This window comes from Schistocerca americana, chromosome 11 (genome assembly GCF_021461395.2).
Source record: "Schistocerca americana isolate TAMUIC-IGC-003095 chromosome 11, iqSchAmer2.1, whole genome shotgun sequence".
Lineage (NCBI taxonomy): Eukaryota > Metazoa > Arthropoda > Insecta > Orthoptera > Acrididae > Schistocerca > Schistocerca americana.
Genome location: NC_060129.1, coordinates 174,307,871 through 174,326,888, shown reverse-complemented (window position 1 = coordinate 174,326,888; position 19,018 = coordinate 174,307,871). Strand labels below are relative to the sequence as shown.

The 19,018-nt window shown below is 40.3% G+C and overlaps 1 protein-coding gene across 2 annotated transcripts in view; it reads left to right on the top strand.

The window, feature by feature from the left end:
* The window catches only part of LOC124553643 (protein DDI1 homolog 2), a 130,654-nt gene that overhangs the window by 33,063 nt on the left and 78,573 nt on the right, over positions 1 to 19,018 (top strand). For both annotated transcript variants that reach the window (XM_047127518.1, XM_047127519.1), the window contains exons 3-4: positions 3,545 to 3,799; positions 14,479 to 14,606. In XM_047127518.1, the coding sequence (XP_046983474.1) occupies positions 3,545 to 3,799; positions 14,479 to 14,606 (383 nt within the window). The remainder of the gene's footprint in view (positions 1 to 3,544; positions 3,800 to 14,478; positions 14,607 to 19,018) is intronic.

The window sequence follows — 19,018 nt, the reverse complement described above, 5'->3', positions numbered from 1 at the left end:
CGTGTGTAATGCTCGCTCATTGATCAAATCTACTTGTTACAAATCTGGCAGTGCATCTCTGAATTAGCTCGACCTGGAGGGGATCCCAAAACTTAAGTAGTGTTCAAGAAAGGGTCAAACAAATGTTCTGTATGCGGTCTCAATTCACGAGTTACACCTTCCTAGTTTTCTTCCAATAAACTGGTGTCAACCATTTGCTTGCCTGTTACTGCCCTTATGTGCTCGTCCCATTTCAGATCATTTTGAAACTTTGTACTTAGATATTTAATTGATGTTATGTGTCACAATTCATGTTGTGTGTCGAGCAACACGCCACTAATACAGTATTTGAATATTATAGGAATGTTTTTCTTACTTGTCTGCATTAACTTACAAGGGATTTACAAAATGGAAACACCAAAAACAAGGCACAACACAACACATTACCCTGCCTAGTAAATTGTTCGAAATCACTGGTATTCAAAAATCATTCCAGTCATCTGTGAATGAACAGATACAAGTATTGTATGATTTTCAAAGTTCTGTTATATCATTCATGCTGTAAAATAGTAGAGAGTTCAGGGAACGATAATGGAGGTGTATAGCGATCTCGCAGCCTTCTCTCCAAAGCAGATCACAAAGGCTCGATAGTGTTGTGGTCTGGTGATGACGACAGCCAGGGGAGATGAGGCAGATCATCCCCATTCTTACAGAAACCGATCCTGGATGACGCAAGCATTGTGAACAGCGGTCTTGTCACCTTGGAACACATCACCACCATTGGGGACAAACGTAGTACCCGTACCATGGAATGGACCTGATCAGCCAAAATGATCACATAATCTTTGGCTGTATCTGTCCACCTCACTTCACGTTTGTCCATTTCTTTCTTCAGATTTTCCAGTTTTCCTGCTCTTTGAAGTGTTCTCATGTTCCATGTCCCAATCCTGAAATTAAAATGTTCATCTCTTTTGATGACACCATCTGAAATACTCACCACCCGGAGATACGAACGGTGGAGTAGTTTATCTCCGGAATATTTTGCTCCAGGAAATGCCATCATTATCCTCCATCTTCCAGCGTTCAGGAAATATAATAATGTGGTAGTCTTTCCATTTCCATTCCACATTGCAGTATCATGGCCGAAGAACCAGACTGTGGTTGGTTGCGCCCGTGAGTCTTCGATCTTGATCCATCTGAAGCATAATTTGCTCTGCGCATCAATTTGATACTGGTGCCCACTGCTCCCCGGTACCAGAGGAAGTATAGGATTGGGAAAAGAAAGACCCCTAGCCCTCGAAACCTAATAGCGTCAGGGTCGGAAAAAACAAGAGTTGGCCGAGGATGGCCAGACAGGAAAGATAAAAGTGAGGCGCCTGGCATAAGTAAGTGGAAGCAATGCCAGGACTCAGCTCAGGGCCCCGTGGTTGCCAGTGACATACTCACTAGGTGCGAGTCCCCTGGAGGAATTATTTCCTTACAGTGTTGTATGAAAATAGCTGAGTTAACTTACTACACAATTACAACAAATGTTTTCCTTCATATGTGTTCTACCATCTACACGGCTAACAAACAAGAAATAGTTAAAAGATGTTTCGTCTAATATTAAAAGTCACTGATTTTCTGTACAAAGATTACTTAATTGTCAATTGACGGTATTGATGGTACTTTCCGTGACTTTTATCCATTTTTAAACCTCGCAGCTGTAACCTGTCTGTCACCTATCTGACATCAGAAAAGGTAGTTCCTCTGCTGTCATCTGCTTGCATAAATTCTCATACGTGAAATCAGAAGAAAAACAAGATAGCATCAGTATATGCTATTAGCAGCCTATTCCCTACTTCAACAGTTGTTATCCTAGCTCCGGTAACAAACCTCTGCTGTGCATTTTTTTTACAATCAAGCAACACATGTATAGATCAATAAGAAACTGCTAAAAAAACAAAATAGATACAACAAAGGTGAAATGAATGGTCATGTCCATTATAATTATCCGGACTGCTATGCCGTGGTCGGTTGATGAATTCTGTGTCAGTTCCCAACGTTTCGTCTCCGACTGCGGGAGACATCTTCAAGGGGGTCCGTAGCTCGATGGAAGGTCCAACACACCCACTGGCTCGCTACTGACTGCCGCTAAATTCCGTGTCCACGCGCTCCCGCACCGCAGCGTGACATCACATGTTTTGAAAACGTCAGTGCAATTGCCTGCTGTCCGTCGCCGTCGATCGCCGTTGCCATCACCCAGTAGTGGACGGGTGGTACACGTCTTCTTTAACACCGGCATCCATATACCGTTTAATTTCACGCCCTCCTCCTTTCGATTGAAATTATTAGGGTGTTTAGCGATTTCGATTGCCTCCCTGTAGAGCCTTTTGTAATATCCGCTTGTGGCCGCTAGTACTTGCGTCTGCTCGAAACGAATATTGTGGTTCCCTGGCTGGAAAGCATGCTCCGCAACAGCTAATCGTTCCGTTTCTCCTCTTCTACAATTTCCCTTGTGCTCTCCCAAACGTTTGGAAACAGTTCTTTTAGTGGTACCCACATACACATCTCCACAGCTGCATGAGATCCTATACACTTCAGCTTTTTCCAATGGTTTGCGAGCGTCCTTGGCAGGCTTAAGGTATTCCTGTATCTTCCTGGTGGGCTTCTAAATTATGGTAATATTTCGCTTCGTCAAGATACTCCCTATTCTTTCCGTTACATTTTTAACAAACGGCAGGAAAACCTTAGATTTTGCAGTAGCCTGTACGTCACTATGATTTCTGCGTGGCTTCCTCAACGCACGTTTTATTTCGGGGGGACGAATATCCGTTCTTCATCAGTGCATTGTGGAGATGTTCCATCTCAGCATCGAGCAACTCAGGTTCACAAATATTTCTAGCTCTGTGCGCTAACGTCTTGATAATACCCCGCTTCTGTTGTGGGTGGTGGTTCGAATCCCGGTGCAAATAATGGTCCGTGTGCGTGGGTTTGCGGTATACTGAGTGGCCCAAACTACCACCTTCGTTTCTAAAAACAAGCACATCGAGGAAATGTAATTTGCCGTCGACCTCCTCCTCAATTGTAAACTGAATTCTTGAGTTTATACTATTCAGATGTTCGTGGAACCGGCTTAGCTCCTCCCTGCCATGTCTCCACAGCACAGACATCTCATCCACGTATTGGAACCATACATTTGGTTTTTTGCTGGCAGTACCTAAGGCCCGTTCTTCGAATTTCTCCATAAAGAAGTTTGCAATTACGGGACTTAGGGGGCTTCCCATAGCCACGCCATCCGTTTTGTCGGAGACGAAACGTTAGGAATTGACACAGAATTCATCAACCGACCACGGCATAACAGCCTGGATAATTATAATGGACACGATATTTCCGGCCGTGAAAGTCTATATTTTAGAAACGTATGGTGCTATACCGCTGAGTGCATGTGTGAGCTTGTACGAATGTGCGCGTGCATGCACATGAGCACTATTTATTTTTATTGTATGGTGATGATGGATTCTGTACCATTGTGAAATTGTCCCTGGATGAATAAATAAATGACTGCCTTTTCTGTTGCTGGCAGACAGGTTTGCGGGCGTGCTACGGGAGCAGGTGGAGATACGTGCAGAGCGTGAGCGGCAGCGCATCCGTATGATGAATGCGCACCCCTTCGACTTGGAGGCACAGCGCCTCATTGCTGAGGAGATCCGCCGGAAGAACATAGAGGCCAACCTGGAGGCAGCCATCGAGTACAACCCAGAGATCTTCGGCACCGTCACCATGCTTTATATCAACTGCCGGGTCAACGGCTACCCTGTGAAAGCTTTCATCGACTCAGGTGCGGTATGGGGTCACTCCGTGTGAACTTGCATTGTGGGGAAAGTGAGTACTGCAGGTGGCTGCACCAAAATGTAGCGTGAAAAATTTTATCAGGATAATTCAACCTACATTTTATGAATAGAAATCCATCAGCTGTCTATATATTTCAGTGTTTAGGGTTCCATATCTCAATTTTTAAAAATGGATCTCTCATAATATCACTGTATTGTCTGTTAGGACATCTTTTTCTCAGAAATGGGTAGAGGTATAAAGTTTAAATTTGTCAGGTATTTGTCTACGGTACCTCACCAGTGTAAAAATTTAAGCTTTTAAATCAAGGATATAAAGAAGATATGGCCATATGTCACATATTACAATACTTGCACACTCTCATCAATACCTATAGATTATTTGCCTTTATAGGTGTTGCCCCTGGTGGCCTAGTGGTAAAGCACGTGCCTGAAAACAGAGAGGTTACGGAATTGAATCTAGGACCACGCAATTTTAGGTCTTCAGTGTAACCTTGCCTTCATCTTTCAACATTGTTGGGAGTACCCAGAAACAACATGTCGTTGGGATTCCACATTAAACTTTGCCCAGGTGGATGATAGCATAGGCACACGAGTCGATAAAATGGCATCCAATAGAAAGACTTGGACTGGGGCATTGCACCACATGGAGTTGTTGTTTTAGTATTATTATTATCATCATCATCATCATCATCATCTATATAGCATGAAACAGGAGGAAATGTTCATGCTTTGAGGAATGATAGTATTTTATATGGACATATGACCTATTCCAAGTGGTTTCTGACAAAGGACACATTTAACATATGTTGTTATTTATTTTCTGTATTTTTCAGTACTTTGTCATTGTTTACAACATACCACAGTTGTGTAGAGGGATTTGAGATGAACAATTTGATACAGGATGCTTGTGGTCCATAAAGTCAAAACTACCAAAGATACAGTGCATGCATGTCATGTGGTATATTTAGTATTCTCTCATTCTTTTCGTGCAAACTATTAGCCCTAGAGAAAGAATGAATAGGGCCTTTTGTGTAGGAAATTTAATGTAGTTTTATTTTGTACTGCGACACAGTTTCGCTTAAGGGCCTAGTGTTAGAGTTATTCTAGAAAAACGTACAAAACTGACATTGAAGGTGTTCTATCTCGGAAACCATTCGGATTAGGGCCATAAGTCCATTTAAAGCTCAATACTATCATCCTCATAATATGTACCTTTCCTCCTGACCCACCCCGTATACATCATTAAGTTTGTACGTAACCCTCATATACACTGTATCTGGTCAATTCTCATGTTCACTCATACCATAGACAAGTGCTGTTTAGTAAGGCAGCTTACCTCATATGACAGTCCATTGTTGTTAGGTGGCATAAATACAAATAGACTTGCCACATAAAAATTAAAATTAATTTCTACAAATTTTCTAGTAATAAGCATACAGGGTCATTTTATGCCAAAGTTCCCACATGACCATCACGGATTTTAGTGCAGTTTTATCTGAGTAGTCACACATGTTCCCAGTGAACATTGGTGTAGTATACTCTTTCCATTTTAATACTAGCAGATATAGTCATTTGGTTGACCCCACAGCACAACTATCAACTGTGCACCCATGAGCTTTTGTCAGCTTTGAGACATTACACTTCTGGCAATATTTTCTTGAAAGAAACAATACTAGGCCATCTTGTACAACTTTTTGCACTGACTAAGGCAAAATTAAAAAAAAAAAAAATTCCTGAATGGTTTGGGTATGGATAAGTTTCAGTGAAATTGAAAAAAAAAGAAAAGAAAAAAAACCCTTGAAAAATGTGAAGTTGAGCTTCTTATGCCTGTGGAAGTAATTGCTGGATACACTTGAAGTCTTGCACATAATGAAATACCAATAAAGGGTCTTGGAATACAAAATTTCATTGTCTTACTGCTTTCCAATAGTTTTGAGAGCAAAGTTGATGATTTTTCTAAAAATGCCAAAACAGGCTATTTTTTCGCCACTTTTATAAAAAAAAGTTTTCTGCACATTCTTTTAAACCTTTTTCACTGGAAATACTGTGTTCTAAACCACCTAAAAAACTATATTTAGTTTTGCATTGTGAGCATATAAGACACTAATAAGCAGTGAGAAGGTGGAGGTGCATTGAATATGGTCCTATATTCTGCCGGTACTCAAATCTGACATCTTTATTATGTTCTACAATTTTTTAGTACTCTATGTTGAAGCTAATTTCAAAAGTCCTGTTGGCTAGGAAATGAGGTTGATTCAGAAAAATTGCAAGTCAGTAGATTGGAGTTTTTTTTAGCCCTACAAATTTTCTTATAAAAAATGAAATAGTGTAAGGAATCCAGTAAAAAGAATAGTTCTCATTTTTTGTGGCTCTAATGTTTGGGGCTGAGGTAATCACATTTGAAAAGTGTAATTTATTTTTCTTTCCGTTTTTGTTCCTGTCAGTGATGTCATCCGGTCAGCAGATAGTTTTCCTAATGACATGTTACAACAAATGAATGAACTCTGTAAAAAAAATTCAAGTAGCTTGAAGTAAACATAAGCTTAGAATCCTGAAAGAGAACTCTTCTGGCTTTGGCATCTGACACTTAATAGAAATGTGTTACCAGCTTAGAGTCCTGTGTAAAGAAACACTTACTAGGTTTGGGTACCACTGTTGAAGCCCGTGGCTGCTGTTGCACAGTTATTGTGTATGGCCCCTGTGGCTTTAAAAGGAACCAGCAGTGGTTAAGCCACCATGGAACATACTGACACATTTATGCAGTTCTTCATATGTACACTAATATTCCACATTAATCACAGAGTATGCTATACCTTAAACCAGAATTAAGCTAGTGCATCAGTAGCATTAGGCAATAAAAAGACATACTAATAATTCTCTGTAACATGAATCCATTCCAAAAAATATCAGGAAGGCTTGCAGTGAACTTCACCTCTTATGCAACAATTTTACTTCCATGATCTCCACTGCATTGGTAATGCACAGTTAATTTGTGAATTTTATAACCAATTGATTCTGTAGTTATAGCAGGAAAACAGACTGAAAAGTGTCACAACGAGTAGTGACAAAAGAAACCTCTCTTTATGTAGTTCTTAGAGTTATTCATACTTGATTTCGTTTTCTAGTCATCAAGAAGGTGACTATATTGCCTTCCCGAGAGAGTACTGAACAATTGTAGAACATAATAAAAGATGTCAGATTTTAGTACCACCAGAATATGGGCTCATTTTAAATGCACCTACACCTTCTCATTGTTTTTTAGGGTATTTTATGCTCTCATTGCAAATCAAGCATAGTTTTTAAGTAGATTAGAGCATGATATTTCTAATAAAAATGTTTGAAAAGAGTTTGCAGAAGACTTTTTTGTAAAGGTGGGCAAAAATAGCCATCTTTGGCTTATTTAGAAAAATCATTGACTTTGCCCCCAATTTGCACCCATTGAAAAGCAATGGGAGAATGTTTGTTTTGGTAAATTATTATGTGCAAGGTTTCAGGTGTATTCAGCAATTACTTCTGAGATATAAAAAGCTAAACTTCACATTTTTTCAAGCGTCTATTTTTTTTGGCTGACTTTGCTTCAAATTATCCAAATGCAAATCACTCGGGAATTTTTTTTGTTCAATTATTTTGCTTTAAAGGGTGCAAAAAGTTGTACTAGATGATGTAGTTTCTTTTTCTTTCAGGAAAATATTACCAGAGATATTACATTTCAAAGATGCTGAAAACTCGTGTGCTCTGTTAATAGTTTTTTCTATGGGTCAAACAGATGACTAAATCACAGCTAGTATTAAATTGGCAAAAGTAGAACTTTACCAATGTTCACTGGGAGCGTGTGTGAATGTTCACACAAAATGTCAGCAAAATCTGTGATGGTCATATGGAAACCTGTAGACTACTTTGGCACAGAATAACCCTGTAGTAAGTACATAAAAGTCATCTATAAAAACAGTGAAGTGGACAATTTTGCAGTTGAAAACAATGTCACATATGGCTTAAAATTACACCAAACACAGCTTAACATAACTTTCCTTCTACTCTGAAGTATGTTACATCTATATTGCAACAACGCTTTTTCCCTTTTTAAATTGAGGATATAAAAAAGACAACATTGTTAATAAATACTTTTTGCTGTGGATCGCATCAGTGCCACATGTTTTGGCTTCATCACCATTGCATTTGTCTCTGTGTTAGAATCTGAAAATCTTCCAAATGACTTCAACTTTCTACAAACTAAGGCAATGTATTTCCGCTTTTAACAAATGCCTGTGTTGCATCTCAATGGGTAATTTTACGATAGTTAGTGACAGGAAGCATTGCTTGTCTGTTCAGTTTGATATTAGACTTCAGACTAATCAGAGTTTTGACAGGTATCTGTGTTCTGCTGTGGTATCATTCAGAATTGTGACAGCACTTGCATTTTCTCGGTGGTGCACTGCGTTACTCAATACCAGAATGGCATCTCACAGAATTTACACAGAGCCTCGCCCCTCCCCCCCCCCCCCCCTCCCCCCCTCCCCCCTTCCCTGCTAGTAGCAGGACTCACAGAAATACTACGATCGCCGTCATACTGTTTTGAAGAGGTGGGGCATATGTCCATATAACAATATTATGAAAAGGAAAGTTGCTACTCACCATATAGCGGTGACGCTGAGTCGCAGATAGGCACAACAAAGAGACTGATACAAATATAGCTTTCGGTCAGTAACACCTTCATTAGAATTAAGACGGCAAACACACACACATACACATTCACACGAACGCAACTCACACACGCGACTGCAGTCTCAGGTATGTATGTCCATATAAGCGTTACTTGCAAAACAGATGACAAAACAACCCACAAGCAGCTTTCTATTCTTAATTGCTAAACTAGTGTACATTTTAATGATAGTGATCATCATTCATCTTCTAAGTAGATTTAGGATTACAAATCACTCTGCCGGAGTGAAATGTGAGATCACACTATGTACTACTACTATTAGTTTACAACTGTAAGAAGAGCATTGCGCTGCTCATTACTGAATATAACGAATAACGTGGAATGCTACAGTATTTCTTTGCTTAATTGTTGTATCAAATTTTGTGGCTAATGTTTGGTCACCCTAGCTCAGTGCGGTTTGTGTTTGATAAATAACTCATGAGCACTGTGCTGTTCTTGTTGGTAGCAGGCATAGACTGTGGACTGGCTGAAATTTGTGGTGTTTTGGACATTACAACTCATATGTACAAATATTTGGTTGGAATAGCAAGACATTTTCAGGCTTATTGGACTTATATGAATGTTTTGTTATTGCTAGTGTCAAATCTGAAGATGCAGATGAAACATCAGCTTAATAGTAATTGTCACAGAAAAAAATTGAAAAGGTGTTTAAATTTTTAAAGCACATATGCAAGCACGTGAACTTTCTATTTAAATTTCTTTCATAGCAAAGTTCAATCTAAAGAAACACACAACATTCAGGAGCAAACAAAATTTAGTGTTCCTAGTGGAATGCAGTGTGATAAAATTGAAACCTGGAGAGATATGTAGTCACACATTACACTCACTGGAGTCGTATGATCAGATTCGTGTTCTGATTTACCTGCAGGAGAATCCTTCATAACAATGCAATCTGCAAAACTGATGTGGTAAATATTTGCATCAACTTGTCTCCAAAAAAACATAGAATTACTACTATTTTCATACGGGTTGTAATCTGAATTGTTATCAGTATTTCATTTTCATCCCCTGTAGGCTTGTCAAGGACTTAACAGAGTATTTTCTCTGAATGTTTCTCCTCTTCACTGTGTACTCTCAACACAAAATTACACAAAAGTGTGCAGAGCACATAAACAGACTCAGTTAGTGCCTACGAAGGAAGAAATGTAACAAAGATTTCAAAAATGACTAATTTTTATCACTTCTACTCTTCGGCGATCGCAGCAAAAACTAAGCAGCCTGCAGACCTGACATGTTTTCAGAAGGCTTAAATATGCATTTGACACTGTGGAAAATCGGCATAATTGGTGTGACGTAATGTAATGTGCAACACAGATACTCATTTACCGCAAGTGCCGTAATATTCAGTCAGCTGCAGACTGGGTGTTAATGGATTGTACATAAATATGCCTCAGTGCTCAGTGGATTAATCCACAAAGAAACGATGACAAACAGATGGATATAACAACGAAAAAAAGGGGGAGTTTTAAGCTCTAAACCACAAAGCTAAAAGTTTTGTGTTCAGCTTTTCGCTGGTCCTACAGTTTTTTTCTGTTTGTTATCACTTCTTTCATCTCTAACAAAGACAAAAATACAAAGTTAAGTTGCACCTTATTTCAGAGTAAATGTTGATCTGTGGGATCCCTTCTAACTGGATGTACAGGTTAGTTCGGAGGTGGGAGAAAGTGAAGGGCACACGGGGGTTCAAACCAACTTTCAGGCTGAACACAGCTTTACTTGCTTTACAGTGTAACAAATCCCACTAAAAAATACTTCTTAGGCAGATAGGTCAGCCTTAGCAGTTACGCTTCTGACACAGCACAATATGGCTGACTCTGCACTTGTCAGTTCTTTCCTCCCTCTCTCTACTTAGATGCAGAAGTGCTCTACCTAAATAGCCAGAAATGAGAATGTAGCCAGTAGAAACTGTTAATCAGCAACATGTATCATGTGGATATAAGTAAAGTGTAGCTGCTCACGGAGGTCCAGGGTGGACTGTAATTATTGTATGGCAGCGAAGCTTACTAGATATTTTAATACGTTTATGCACAACCAATTTGCCCTTGTAAAAATAATTAATATTTTCTTTGTCACCAGGTGCAAATCTGGAGCTGTGAGTGCAAGAGAGACGGATGGAAATGTTTCCATATGTAATATATGAAGAAGGGGTTGTAGGTAGAACACGTCAAACAAGTGATAAACGTGTAATGTTGATTTTATTATTAACAACCACTTACACAATTTATTCAGTATGATCACCGGAAACATTGAAGAGATGCTGCATCTGTATGATGACGTGATCAACAGATGCTTGCAACTGTTTCGTTGGAATCTGGACAGCATATTCCTGTACACTGACCTTCATGTCAGGTAGAAATTGAATGTGTCGCTGGCATTCTGTTAGGTAACCCCAGAACCAGATGTCACGGATTCAGATCAGGTGATGTTACACGCCATGCCACTGGGAACCTCTGGATATAATATGTTAATTGAAGATTGCATTAAACAGATCTTTCACTGGGCTAGCAACATTGAGTATTGCCCCATCTTGCATGAAAATAGTGGCTTCCGCACAGTTGCACTCTTCCAAAGCAAGAGGCCCCCCCCCCCCCCCCCTCCCCAATAGAGCTAACTGCTCTGGCAGATTCATGCTTGGATACTACGAGGACCCAGCCTTTGCAGCATATTTTCCCTTCTGTGTTGCATGTCTATGCCCTAGCTGTTCTTTTTCCCCACCCTTGGGGAACACGTCTGGGATGTTTCTGGAAATGTGTTCTGCATTTCCTGTAGTCATTATCATGTGAGATAAGTGCAGTAGTTCAGTGATCTGAGCATTCTTTAGAAATTCTCTTCCTTGGGAGACAGATTGAATGCAGCACTTTCACTGCATCCTTTCCAGCGGCTTTGAACAATTCTGCTGGAATTCCATCATGTCCACTAGTTTTGTTTTTAGCCATATTTTCAAGAGCCCATTTGACTTCACTCTTCAAAATATTGGCTCTGTTTCTAAAATAACACTGACTTCATCATCGTCAGCAGTGTCAGTAATTTATACATCGCATGTGGGCAATTCAAACTTTTCTTTCATTTTTAAGTAAACTGTGATTCACATGACTGTGTGGTAAAGCATCTGCATTATTAGACAGCTAACCCAGTGCATGGTACAGGGTCCCAGTCACAGGTTGCCTATTTAGTAGCTTTCATCAACAATAATTATTTGATTTTCAATCTTTTGTGTAATTATTGACAAAATTTAAAAATATAAAATGTTTTTAGCTCCTCATTAGTAGGTAATATTTTATGATAAAGTTTAGTCATTAAACTGCGTGTTTGTCTTAAGGCAGCATAACTGAAGGCACACAAATACCCAGACTATATTTATTCATCCTGTATTTTAGGATGAGAGCACTTAGCAACTACAGACAAACTTCATATATAATTTCAAAACTTCATGAAATGTTTTCTTGCTGACCCCCTCATCCCCCCTCCCCTACCCCTCCACACACACACACACACACAAACATGAAAGGAAGTAAGTTTATCGCGTACTACACTATCACTTTTTCTGCAGTAAAATTGCCTCACCATGCATAACTTCATTCTCAACACATTTTGCAGATAGTGTTCATTTACCATCTAGTCTAGGTCATGCGACTAGGGCCTCCCGTCGGGCAGACCGTTCGCCTGGTGCAAGTCTTTTGATTTGACGCCACTTTGGTGACTTGCGCGTGATGGGAATGAAATGATGATGCTTAGGACAACACGACACCCAGTCCCTGAGCGGAGAAAATCTCCGACCCAGCCGGGAATCGAACCCGGGCCCTTAGGATTGACAGTCTGTCACGCTGACCACTCAGCTACCGGGGGCGGACATTTACCATCTTAGTTATACCTTTATCTGACACCTAGTTCAGATCAGATGACATCATAAAACATTCTCATGTGTGAAAAACTAGCTTTTACTTAAAACGGGGCACAAATTACACAGATTATATTCACCCAGTGTTTGATAATTATAGCAGTTTTGAACTTTATCAAAATGTGGAAATGGAATAATGACAATATTATGAGAAGGGTGGATTGCTACTCACCATATGGTGAGTAAACTTCTGTAAACTTATCTAAACTTTTTCCCTTTTACATGCTTAACATCAAATACTTAATGCCGTAATTCATTTCTAAAGTAATCAGACATTTGAAATTGCTTTGTACATCAAAGTCAGATTATTTTAATAATGGTGTTTGACTGGTGTTGATGTAATGACCGTACATTGTTTGTCAGACATTAAAAATGTATGGTATATGTAGAAAATACACTGCAGTGACAAATGTCATTGGATGGTGATACGTACATCTACAGATTCCAGTAGTATCGCATACACGATATAAAATGACAGTGCAATGACAGAGCTGCCAATTATACTCAGATGGGAGTGTGGCGCAGACACCACTAAGCCGTGCATCCAGGTTGGCAACAAGGCACTGTGCAGTCTGGTGGTGGATCGGTCCGGCACACAGTTTTAATCTGCCAGGAAGTTTCATATCAGCGCACACTCTGCTGCAGAGCGAAAATCTCATTCTGGAAACCTCCCCCAGGCATTGGCTAAGCCATGTGTCCGCAATATCCTTTCTTTCAGGAGTGCTAGGTTCATAGGAGAGCTTCTGTGAGGATTGGAAGGTAGGAGACGAGGTACTGGCGGAATTAAAGCTGTTAGGACGGGGCATGAGTCGTGTTTAGGTAGCTCAGTTGGTAGAGCACTTGCCCGCGAAAGGCAAAGGTCCCGAGTTCGAGTCTCGGTCCGGGACACAGTTTTAATCTGCCAGGAAGTTTAATATCAGTGCACACTCCGGTGCAGAGTGAAAATCTCATTCTGGAAACTTCCCTAGGCATTGGCTAAGCCATGTCTTCGCAATATCCTTTCTTTCAGGAGTGCTAGTTCTGAAAGGTTCGCAGGAGAGTTTCTGTTAAGTTTGGAAGGTAGGAGGCGAGGTACTGGCAGAAGTAAGGCCGTGAGGACGGGGCGTGAGTCGTGCTTGGGTAGCTCAGTTGGTAGAGCACTTGTCTGTGAAAGGCAAAGGACCCAAGTTTGAGTCTCGGACTGGCACACAGTTTTAATCTGCCAGGAAGTTTCAAGAAATTTTACTTCTACCTGACTGCTTTGATCCAAAGAAAACTGTTATTTGTGTTTCGCATGAGCAATGTTTTCGGGATCCATGCTGGTTGTCATAGAGGATGTCGTTATTAGCCAGCCGGTGTGGCCGTGCGGTTCTAGGCGCTTCAGTCTGGAACCGCGTGACCGCTACGGTCACAGGTTCGAATTCTGCCACATGCATGGATATGTGTGAAGTCCTTAGGTTAGTTAGGTTTAAGTAATGACTGATGACCACAGATGTCCCATAGTGCTCAGAGCCATTTGAACCATTTCTTGTCATTATTATGTTTGAGCTCAAAATATGTATGTAGGTGTAGTCAGCTTGAACTTCTGTTTCTAATGCCTGTAATCCTCACTGTGTTTCTTCCCCACATGAAAATTGTTTGTGCAGTGGGACAGTTACCTCATATGTCATGAGAGAGTGGAAGAAAGCATAGTATGAAAATAGAATGTAACTGATACGTGCTGATACGTGTTCTAATCTGTGTAGTGACTGAATCATCCATGATAATTTAGTGCTCAAGATCTGTGTGAGTGCCTCGTACTTCAGTTTTGAATCCAGAAGTATAATGGGTCACTGAATATCCTACTTTCTCTGTATTTTTATTGGAAAGAAGTTGGAAGACGTATTTTAATAGATTTATAATCAGCAGTTTAGCCAGAGAATGTTTGGCATTAGTCCATTATTTTATATTTCAATTTTACGTTGTCATTCTGTTATTGTCTTTGACATTGCTCTTTCACACTCTCAAATTTCGAAGAAAAAATCGTTTATGGCCCTTCTGACAGTGATTTCTTGCTGCCGTGCCAACAGGTGCACAGACGACGATAATGTCAGCCGCGTGCGCAGAGCGTTGCAACATAATGCGGCTGGTGGACACGCGCTGGGCTGGCGTCGCCAAGGGTGTAGGAGTGCAGCGGATAATCGGCCGCATCCACATGGTGAGTCCGGGTCTGCCAGGCAGTGGGGAAGTCGTCAGACACTGTGCGCTCTAGGTAAAGAGCAAAAAATTCTCTTTTAAAAAATGTAGTTACCTTTTTAGGTCGAGGTACTTTGCGTGGCCCTTTTTAATGGTAGACCTCTCCCCTGAGCTGCGGATCAGGAAGATCTGCTAAAAACCGAAATAAATATTCCCTTTGTCAGAAAAGTTCCAGGACAAGTCTTATTATTTCTGAATTTACAATACTAAAAAGGAAGACGACGGCCTTGCCGCAGTGGATACACCGGTTCCCGTGAGATCACCGAAGTTAAGCACTGTCGGGCTTGACCAGTACTTGGATGGGTGAGCATCCAGCCGCCATGCACTGTTGCCATTTTTCGGGGTGCACTCAGCCTCGTGATGCCAATTGAGAAGCTACTCGAACGATTAGTAGCGGCTTCGGTCAAGAATACCGTCATAACGACCGGGAGAGCGGTGTGCTGACCCCACGCCCCTCCTATCCGCATCCTCCTACGAGGATGACACAGCGGTCGGATTGTCCCAGTAGGCCACTCGTGGCCTGAAGGAGTGCTAAATACTAAAAAGGAACAATGAATTTTTATGTTATCTGGTACCTGCGCGTCCTCTAAATGACCTTAGTCGTGTTTCTGTTCAAACTCACTTGGTGGCAGGGCTGTGCTTAGCAAAACACTCTTTGGGTTCTTGGCACAATAGTCACAGTGACACAGTGGATGCTGATTGTGAGCAAAGAATGAACATTTAAGTTCTGCATCGGGCTCGGGAAAACCCTTAGTGAAATGTGGGCAATGATTCAGCAAGCATATGAGGGTGAGGCACTTTCAAGAAGTTGTATTTTTGAGTGGCACAAAAGATCTTGTGAAGGCAGAGATTCAGTGCGAGGCGATCCCAGAACTGGTCACCTGTCTCCAATGCAAATGTGGAGCATGGAAGGCAGTTATTCCAAGAAGACTGTCATGTAACTGTGCGTGCAGTATCAAAAGAACTTAATTTGAATTGTGATGTGTGTCACAACATTTTATGCTAAGATTTAGGGAAGTGGAAACTTAATGCAAAACTTGTCCCTCACACACTAATAGACAAACAGAAAGAGAAAAGACGAAGACTTTCCGCTGAACTGCTGGAGAGAGCCAGATGCGATCCCACATTTCTGTCAAAGACTATTGCTGGGGATGAAAGTTCATGCTACCAATATGACCCTCACGCGAAGTGGTGGATTTCTGGATCACCAGCCTTTAAAAAAGTCATATGACAACCATTGAGAACAAAGACAATCTTGATCACATTCTTTGATAGTAAAGGATTGGTTCACCATGAGTATGCTCCTCCAGGTCAAGAAATAAACCAAACTTCTTACATATAATTCTTGAAACTTTTGCAACGGGCAATACGACATTGCCGCCCTGATATGTGGCTTTCTCAGGACCGTTTCTTACTGTGTGACAATGCAAGGCCCCATATTGCTTTGTGTCTTACCAAGTACCTGGCCAGACATTCTGTTACTACCATGCCACACCCAACGTATTTGCCCGACCTCTCGCCTTGCGATTTTTTTCTTGTTTTTGGGGGTGAAAAGGTGACCGAAAGGAAAGCTAAATCAAGATATCACAGATATCCGTCAGGCTATGACAAATGAGCTCACAAGCATCACAGCTAAAAATTTCTCTGCTTGCTTCTGAGATGTCCAAAAACATTGGCATCTGTATGTAAATAGCCTTGGGGGCTATTTTGGTGGGATCTACAATCATTACTTGGTACGTGCGGTTTTCGGTTTTCTATTAAAAAATAAATTAATTAATTAATTAAAAAAAAAAAAAAAACCTTGCCAGCCGGGGTGGCTGAGCGGTTCTGGAACCGCGCGACCGCCACGGTCGCAGGTTTGAATCCTGCCTCGGGCATGGATGTGTGTGATGTCCTTAGGTTAGTTAGGTTTAAGTAGTTTAAGTTCTAGGGGACTGATGGCCTCAGAAGTTAAGTCCCATAGTACACAGAGCTATTAAAAAACTTGTCCTGGAACTTTTCTGACAAAGGGAGTAATTCCAGCCAGAAATTTGATTAATCATGGAAATAATAATGCAAAATTGTTCATCCCCAGGAGAAATCACACACATACTGTGTTGACAGTGACGCCAGTTCGATAAGTGAGAGAGTTGACAAGTTTCTTCAAGTACACCATATCAGTCAGAATTGGTAGCAAGAGCTTGTGAGTTACAGACTTGTTGATAAAACTATAAATCCTGGTGGTACTTGGAATAGTCACTAATTAGCGACACAGAAGCTCAGAAAAATGTCTTCTGTGGCCATAAAAACAATTAAAGCAAATCTTGCTTTCACATACCACAAAATTTGATTCAGGAAAACTTGCAATCTCAACTTTGAGATATCAGGGAAAATCTTCTGATGAAACAGGTGTGAGCTTGGTACAGTGGTCACCTCCATGCAAACAGAACCTATCTTGTCACAGAAGACTTTTTTGTTATCCAGTTGCACCTTCTGCGAGAATAGAAAATGTGACACTGCTGTGTTCCAGGAGATGGATTGGCTTCTTTGTCGTCCTTACTCCTAGCGTGTGATCTTCCTTGTCAAGGCGTGTGGACATGGCAGGTAACACATACAGGATGATCCAACTGTTTATGGTCCTAATGACACAAACCATAAAGAATTGAAACTAGGTACCACGAAATGAGAAACTGATGGTCTGAAATGAATATTTCAGGCTGTAAGTGGTCTTGAATTGGCATTGCGTGGGAGGTACACATTTGTAAACTGCTTATATTTGATAACAAACAACTGTCCCGGTGGAACTGCATTGTTTAGGGTTAGTGACTGGTTGTTGAAAATGGAGCATTACTAGAGACCTGTAAATTAGCATCTAGTTTTGGGAAAATTAGCACCTATTTATGGCAAAATTAGCATATATACTGGGCAATATTAGCATCTACTTTTGTAAATAATTAGACATATAAATTTAAAAGTTTATCACACTCCATACATGATTGAAATTGTTCACAAAAAGAAAATACATTAAAATTAAAAATAACAAATTAAAAAAGCACTGATTGTAGAAAAAAGTATTAGCAGTAGTAGTAGTAGTAGTAGTAGTAGTAGTAGTCGCAGTAAAGTGAAATAATAAAATAATACAGTGACACCCCTATTTTATATTTTCATGTGGTCCAGACTTAACCGATGCAAAGTTGAGGAAAATGTTAAAACCCCCAAAATGTCAGCAAAAGCACATGTTATTGACAGATATGATTAAAAATTGCAATCCTCTCCAATACTTTGTATAAAATCTGTTTAAGAGAAGGAAATTAAATGTACAGTACAATTTTTATCCAATAATTTGTGGTAATGAATGTCATCAGTTCTTAAAAAACCACAATTGTGATACAGCAAGTATTGTTGTTGTTGTTGTTGTGGTCTTCAGTCCAGGGACTGGTTTGATGCAGCTCACCATGCTACTCTATCCTGTGCAAGCTTCTTCATCTCCCAGTAACTACTGCAGCCTACATCCTTCTGAATCTGCTTAGTGTATTCATCTCTTGGTCTCCCTCTATGATTTTTACCCTCCACACTGCCCTCCAATACTAAATTGGTGATCCCTTGATGCCTCAGAACATGTCCTACCAACCGATCCCTTCTTCTAGTCACGTTGTGACTACCTCCTCATTAGTTATGTGATCTACCCATTTAATCTTCAGCATTCTTCTGTAGCACCACATTTCAAAAGCTTCTATTCTCTTCTTGTCCAAACTATTTATCGTCCATGTTTCACTTCCATACATGGCTACACTCCATACAAATACTTTCAGAAACAACTTCCTGACACTTAAATCTATACTTGATGTTAACAAATTTCTCTTCTTCAGAAACGCTTTCCTTGCCATTGCTAGTCTACATTTTATATCTTCTCTACTTCGACCATCATCAGTTATTTTGCTCCCCAAATAGCAAAACTCCTTTACTACTTTAAGTGTCTCATTTCCTAATCTAATTCCCGCAGCATCACCCTATTTGATTCGACTACATTCCATTATCCTCGTTTTGCTTTTGTTGATGTTAATCTTATATCCTCCTTTCAAGAAACTCAGCACTACAGCAAGTAAAAACTCATCAAAAAATTGGAAGTGGTATGTGGGTACAAGGTAATAGAGCTGTTTTCCTACGTGCTGTGACTACAAATTATTCATTCAAAACATGTTTTTGAGAGACCATCCTTTGTGTTCACCCAGAAAAAAAAGCAAAAATTGATGGACATGTTGAATTGAACCTAAAACATCGCAGCAGCTAAGTGGTTAAATCGGGAGCATATTTTGACATACTTTGTCACCATTGCTGTTATTGTTTAATGCTTTCCCTATGAGCTGCACTTCATATGCTCACCACTGTTAAAGT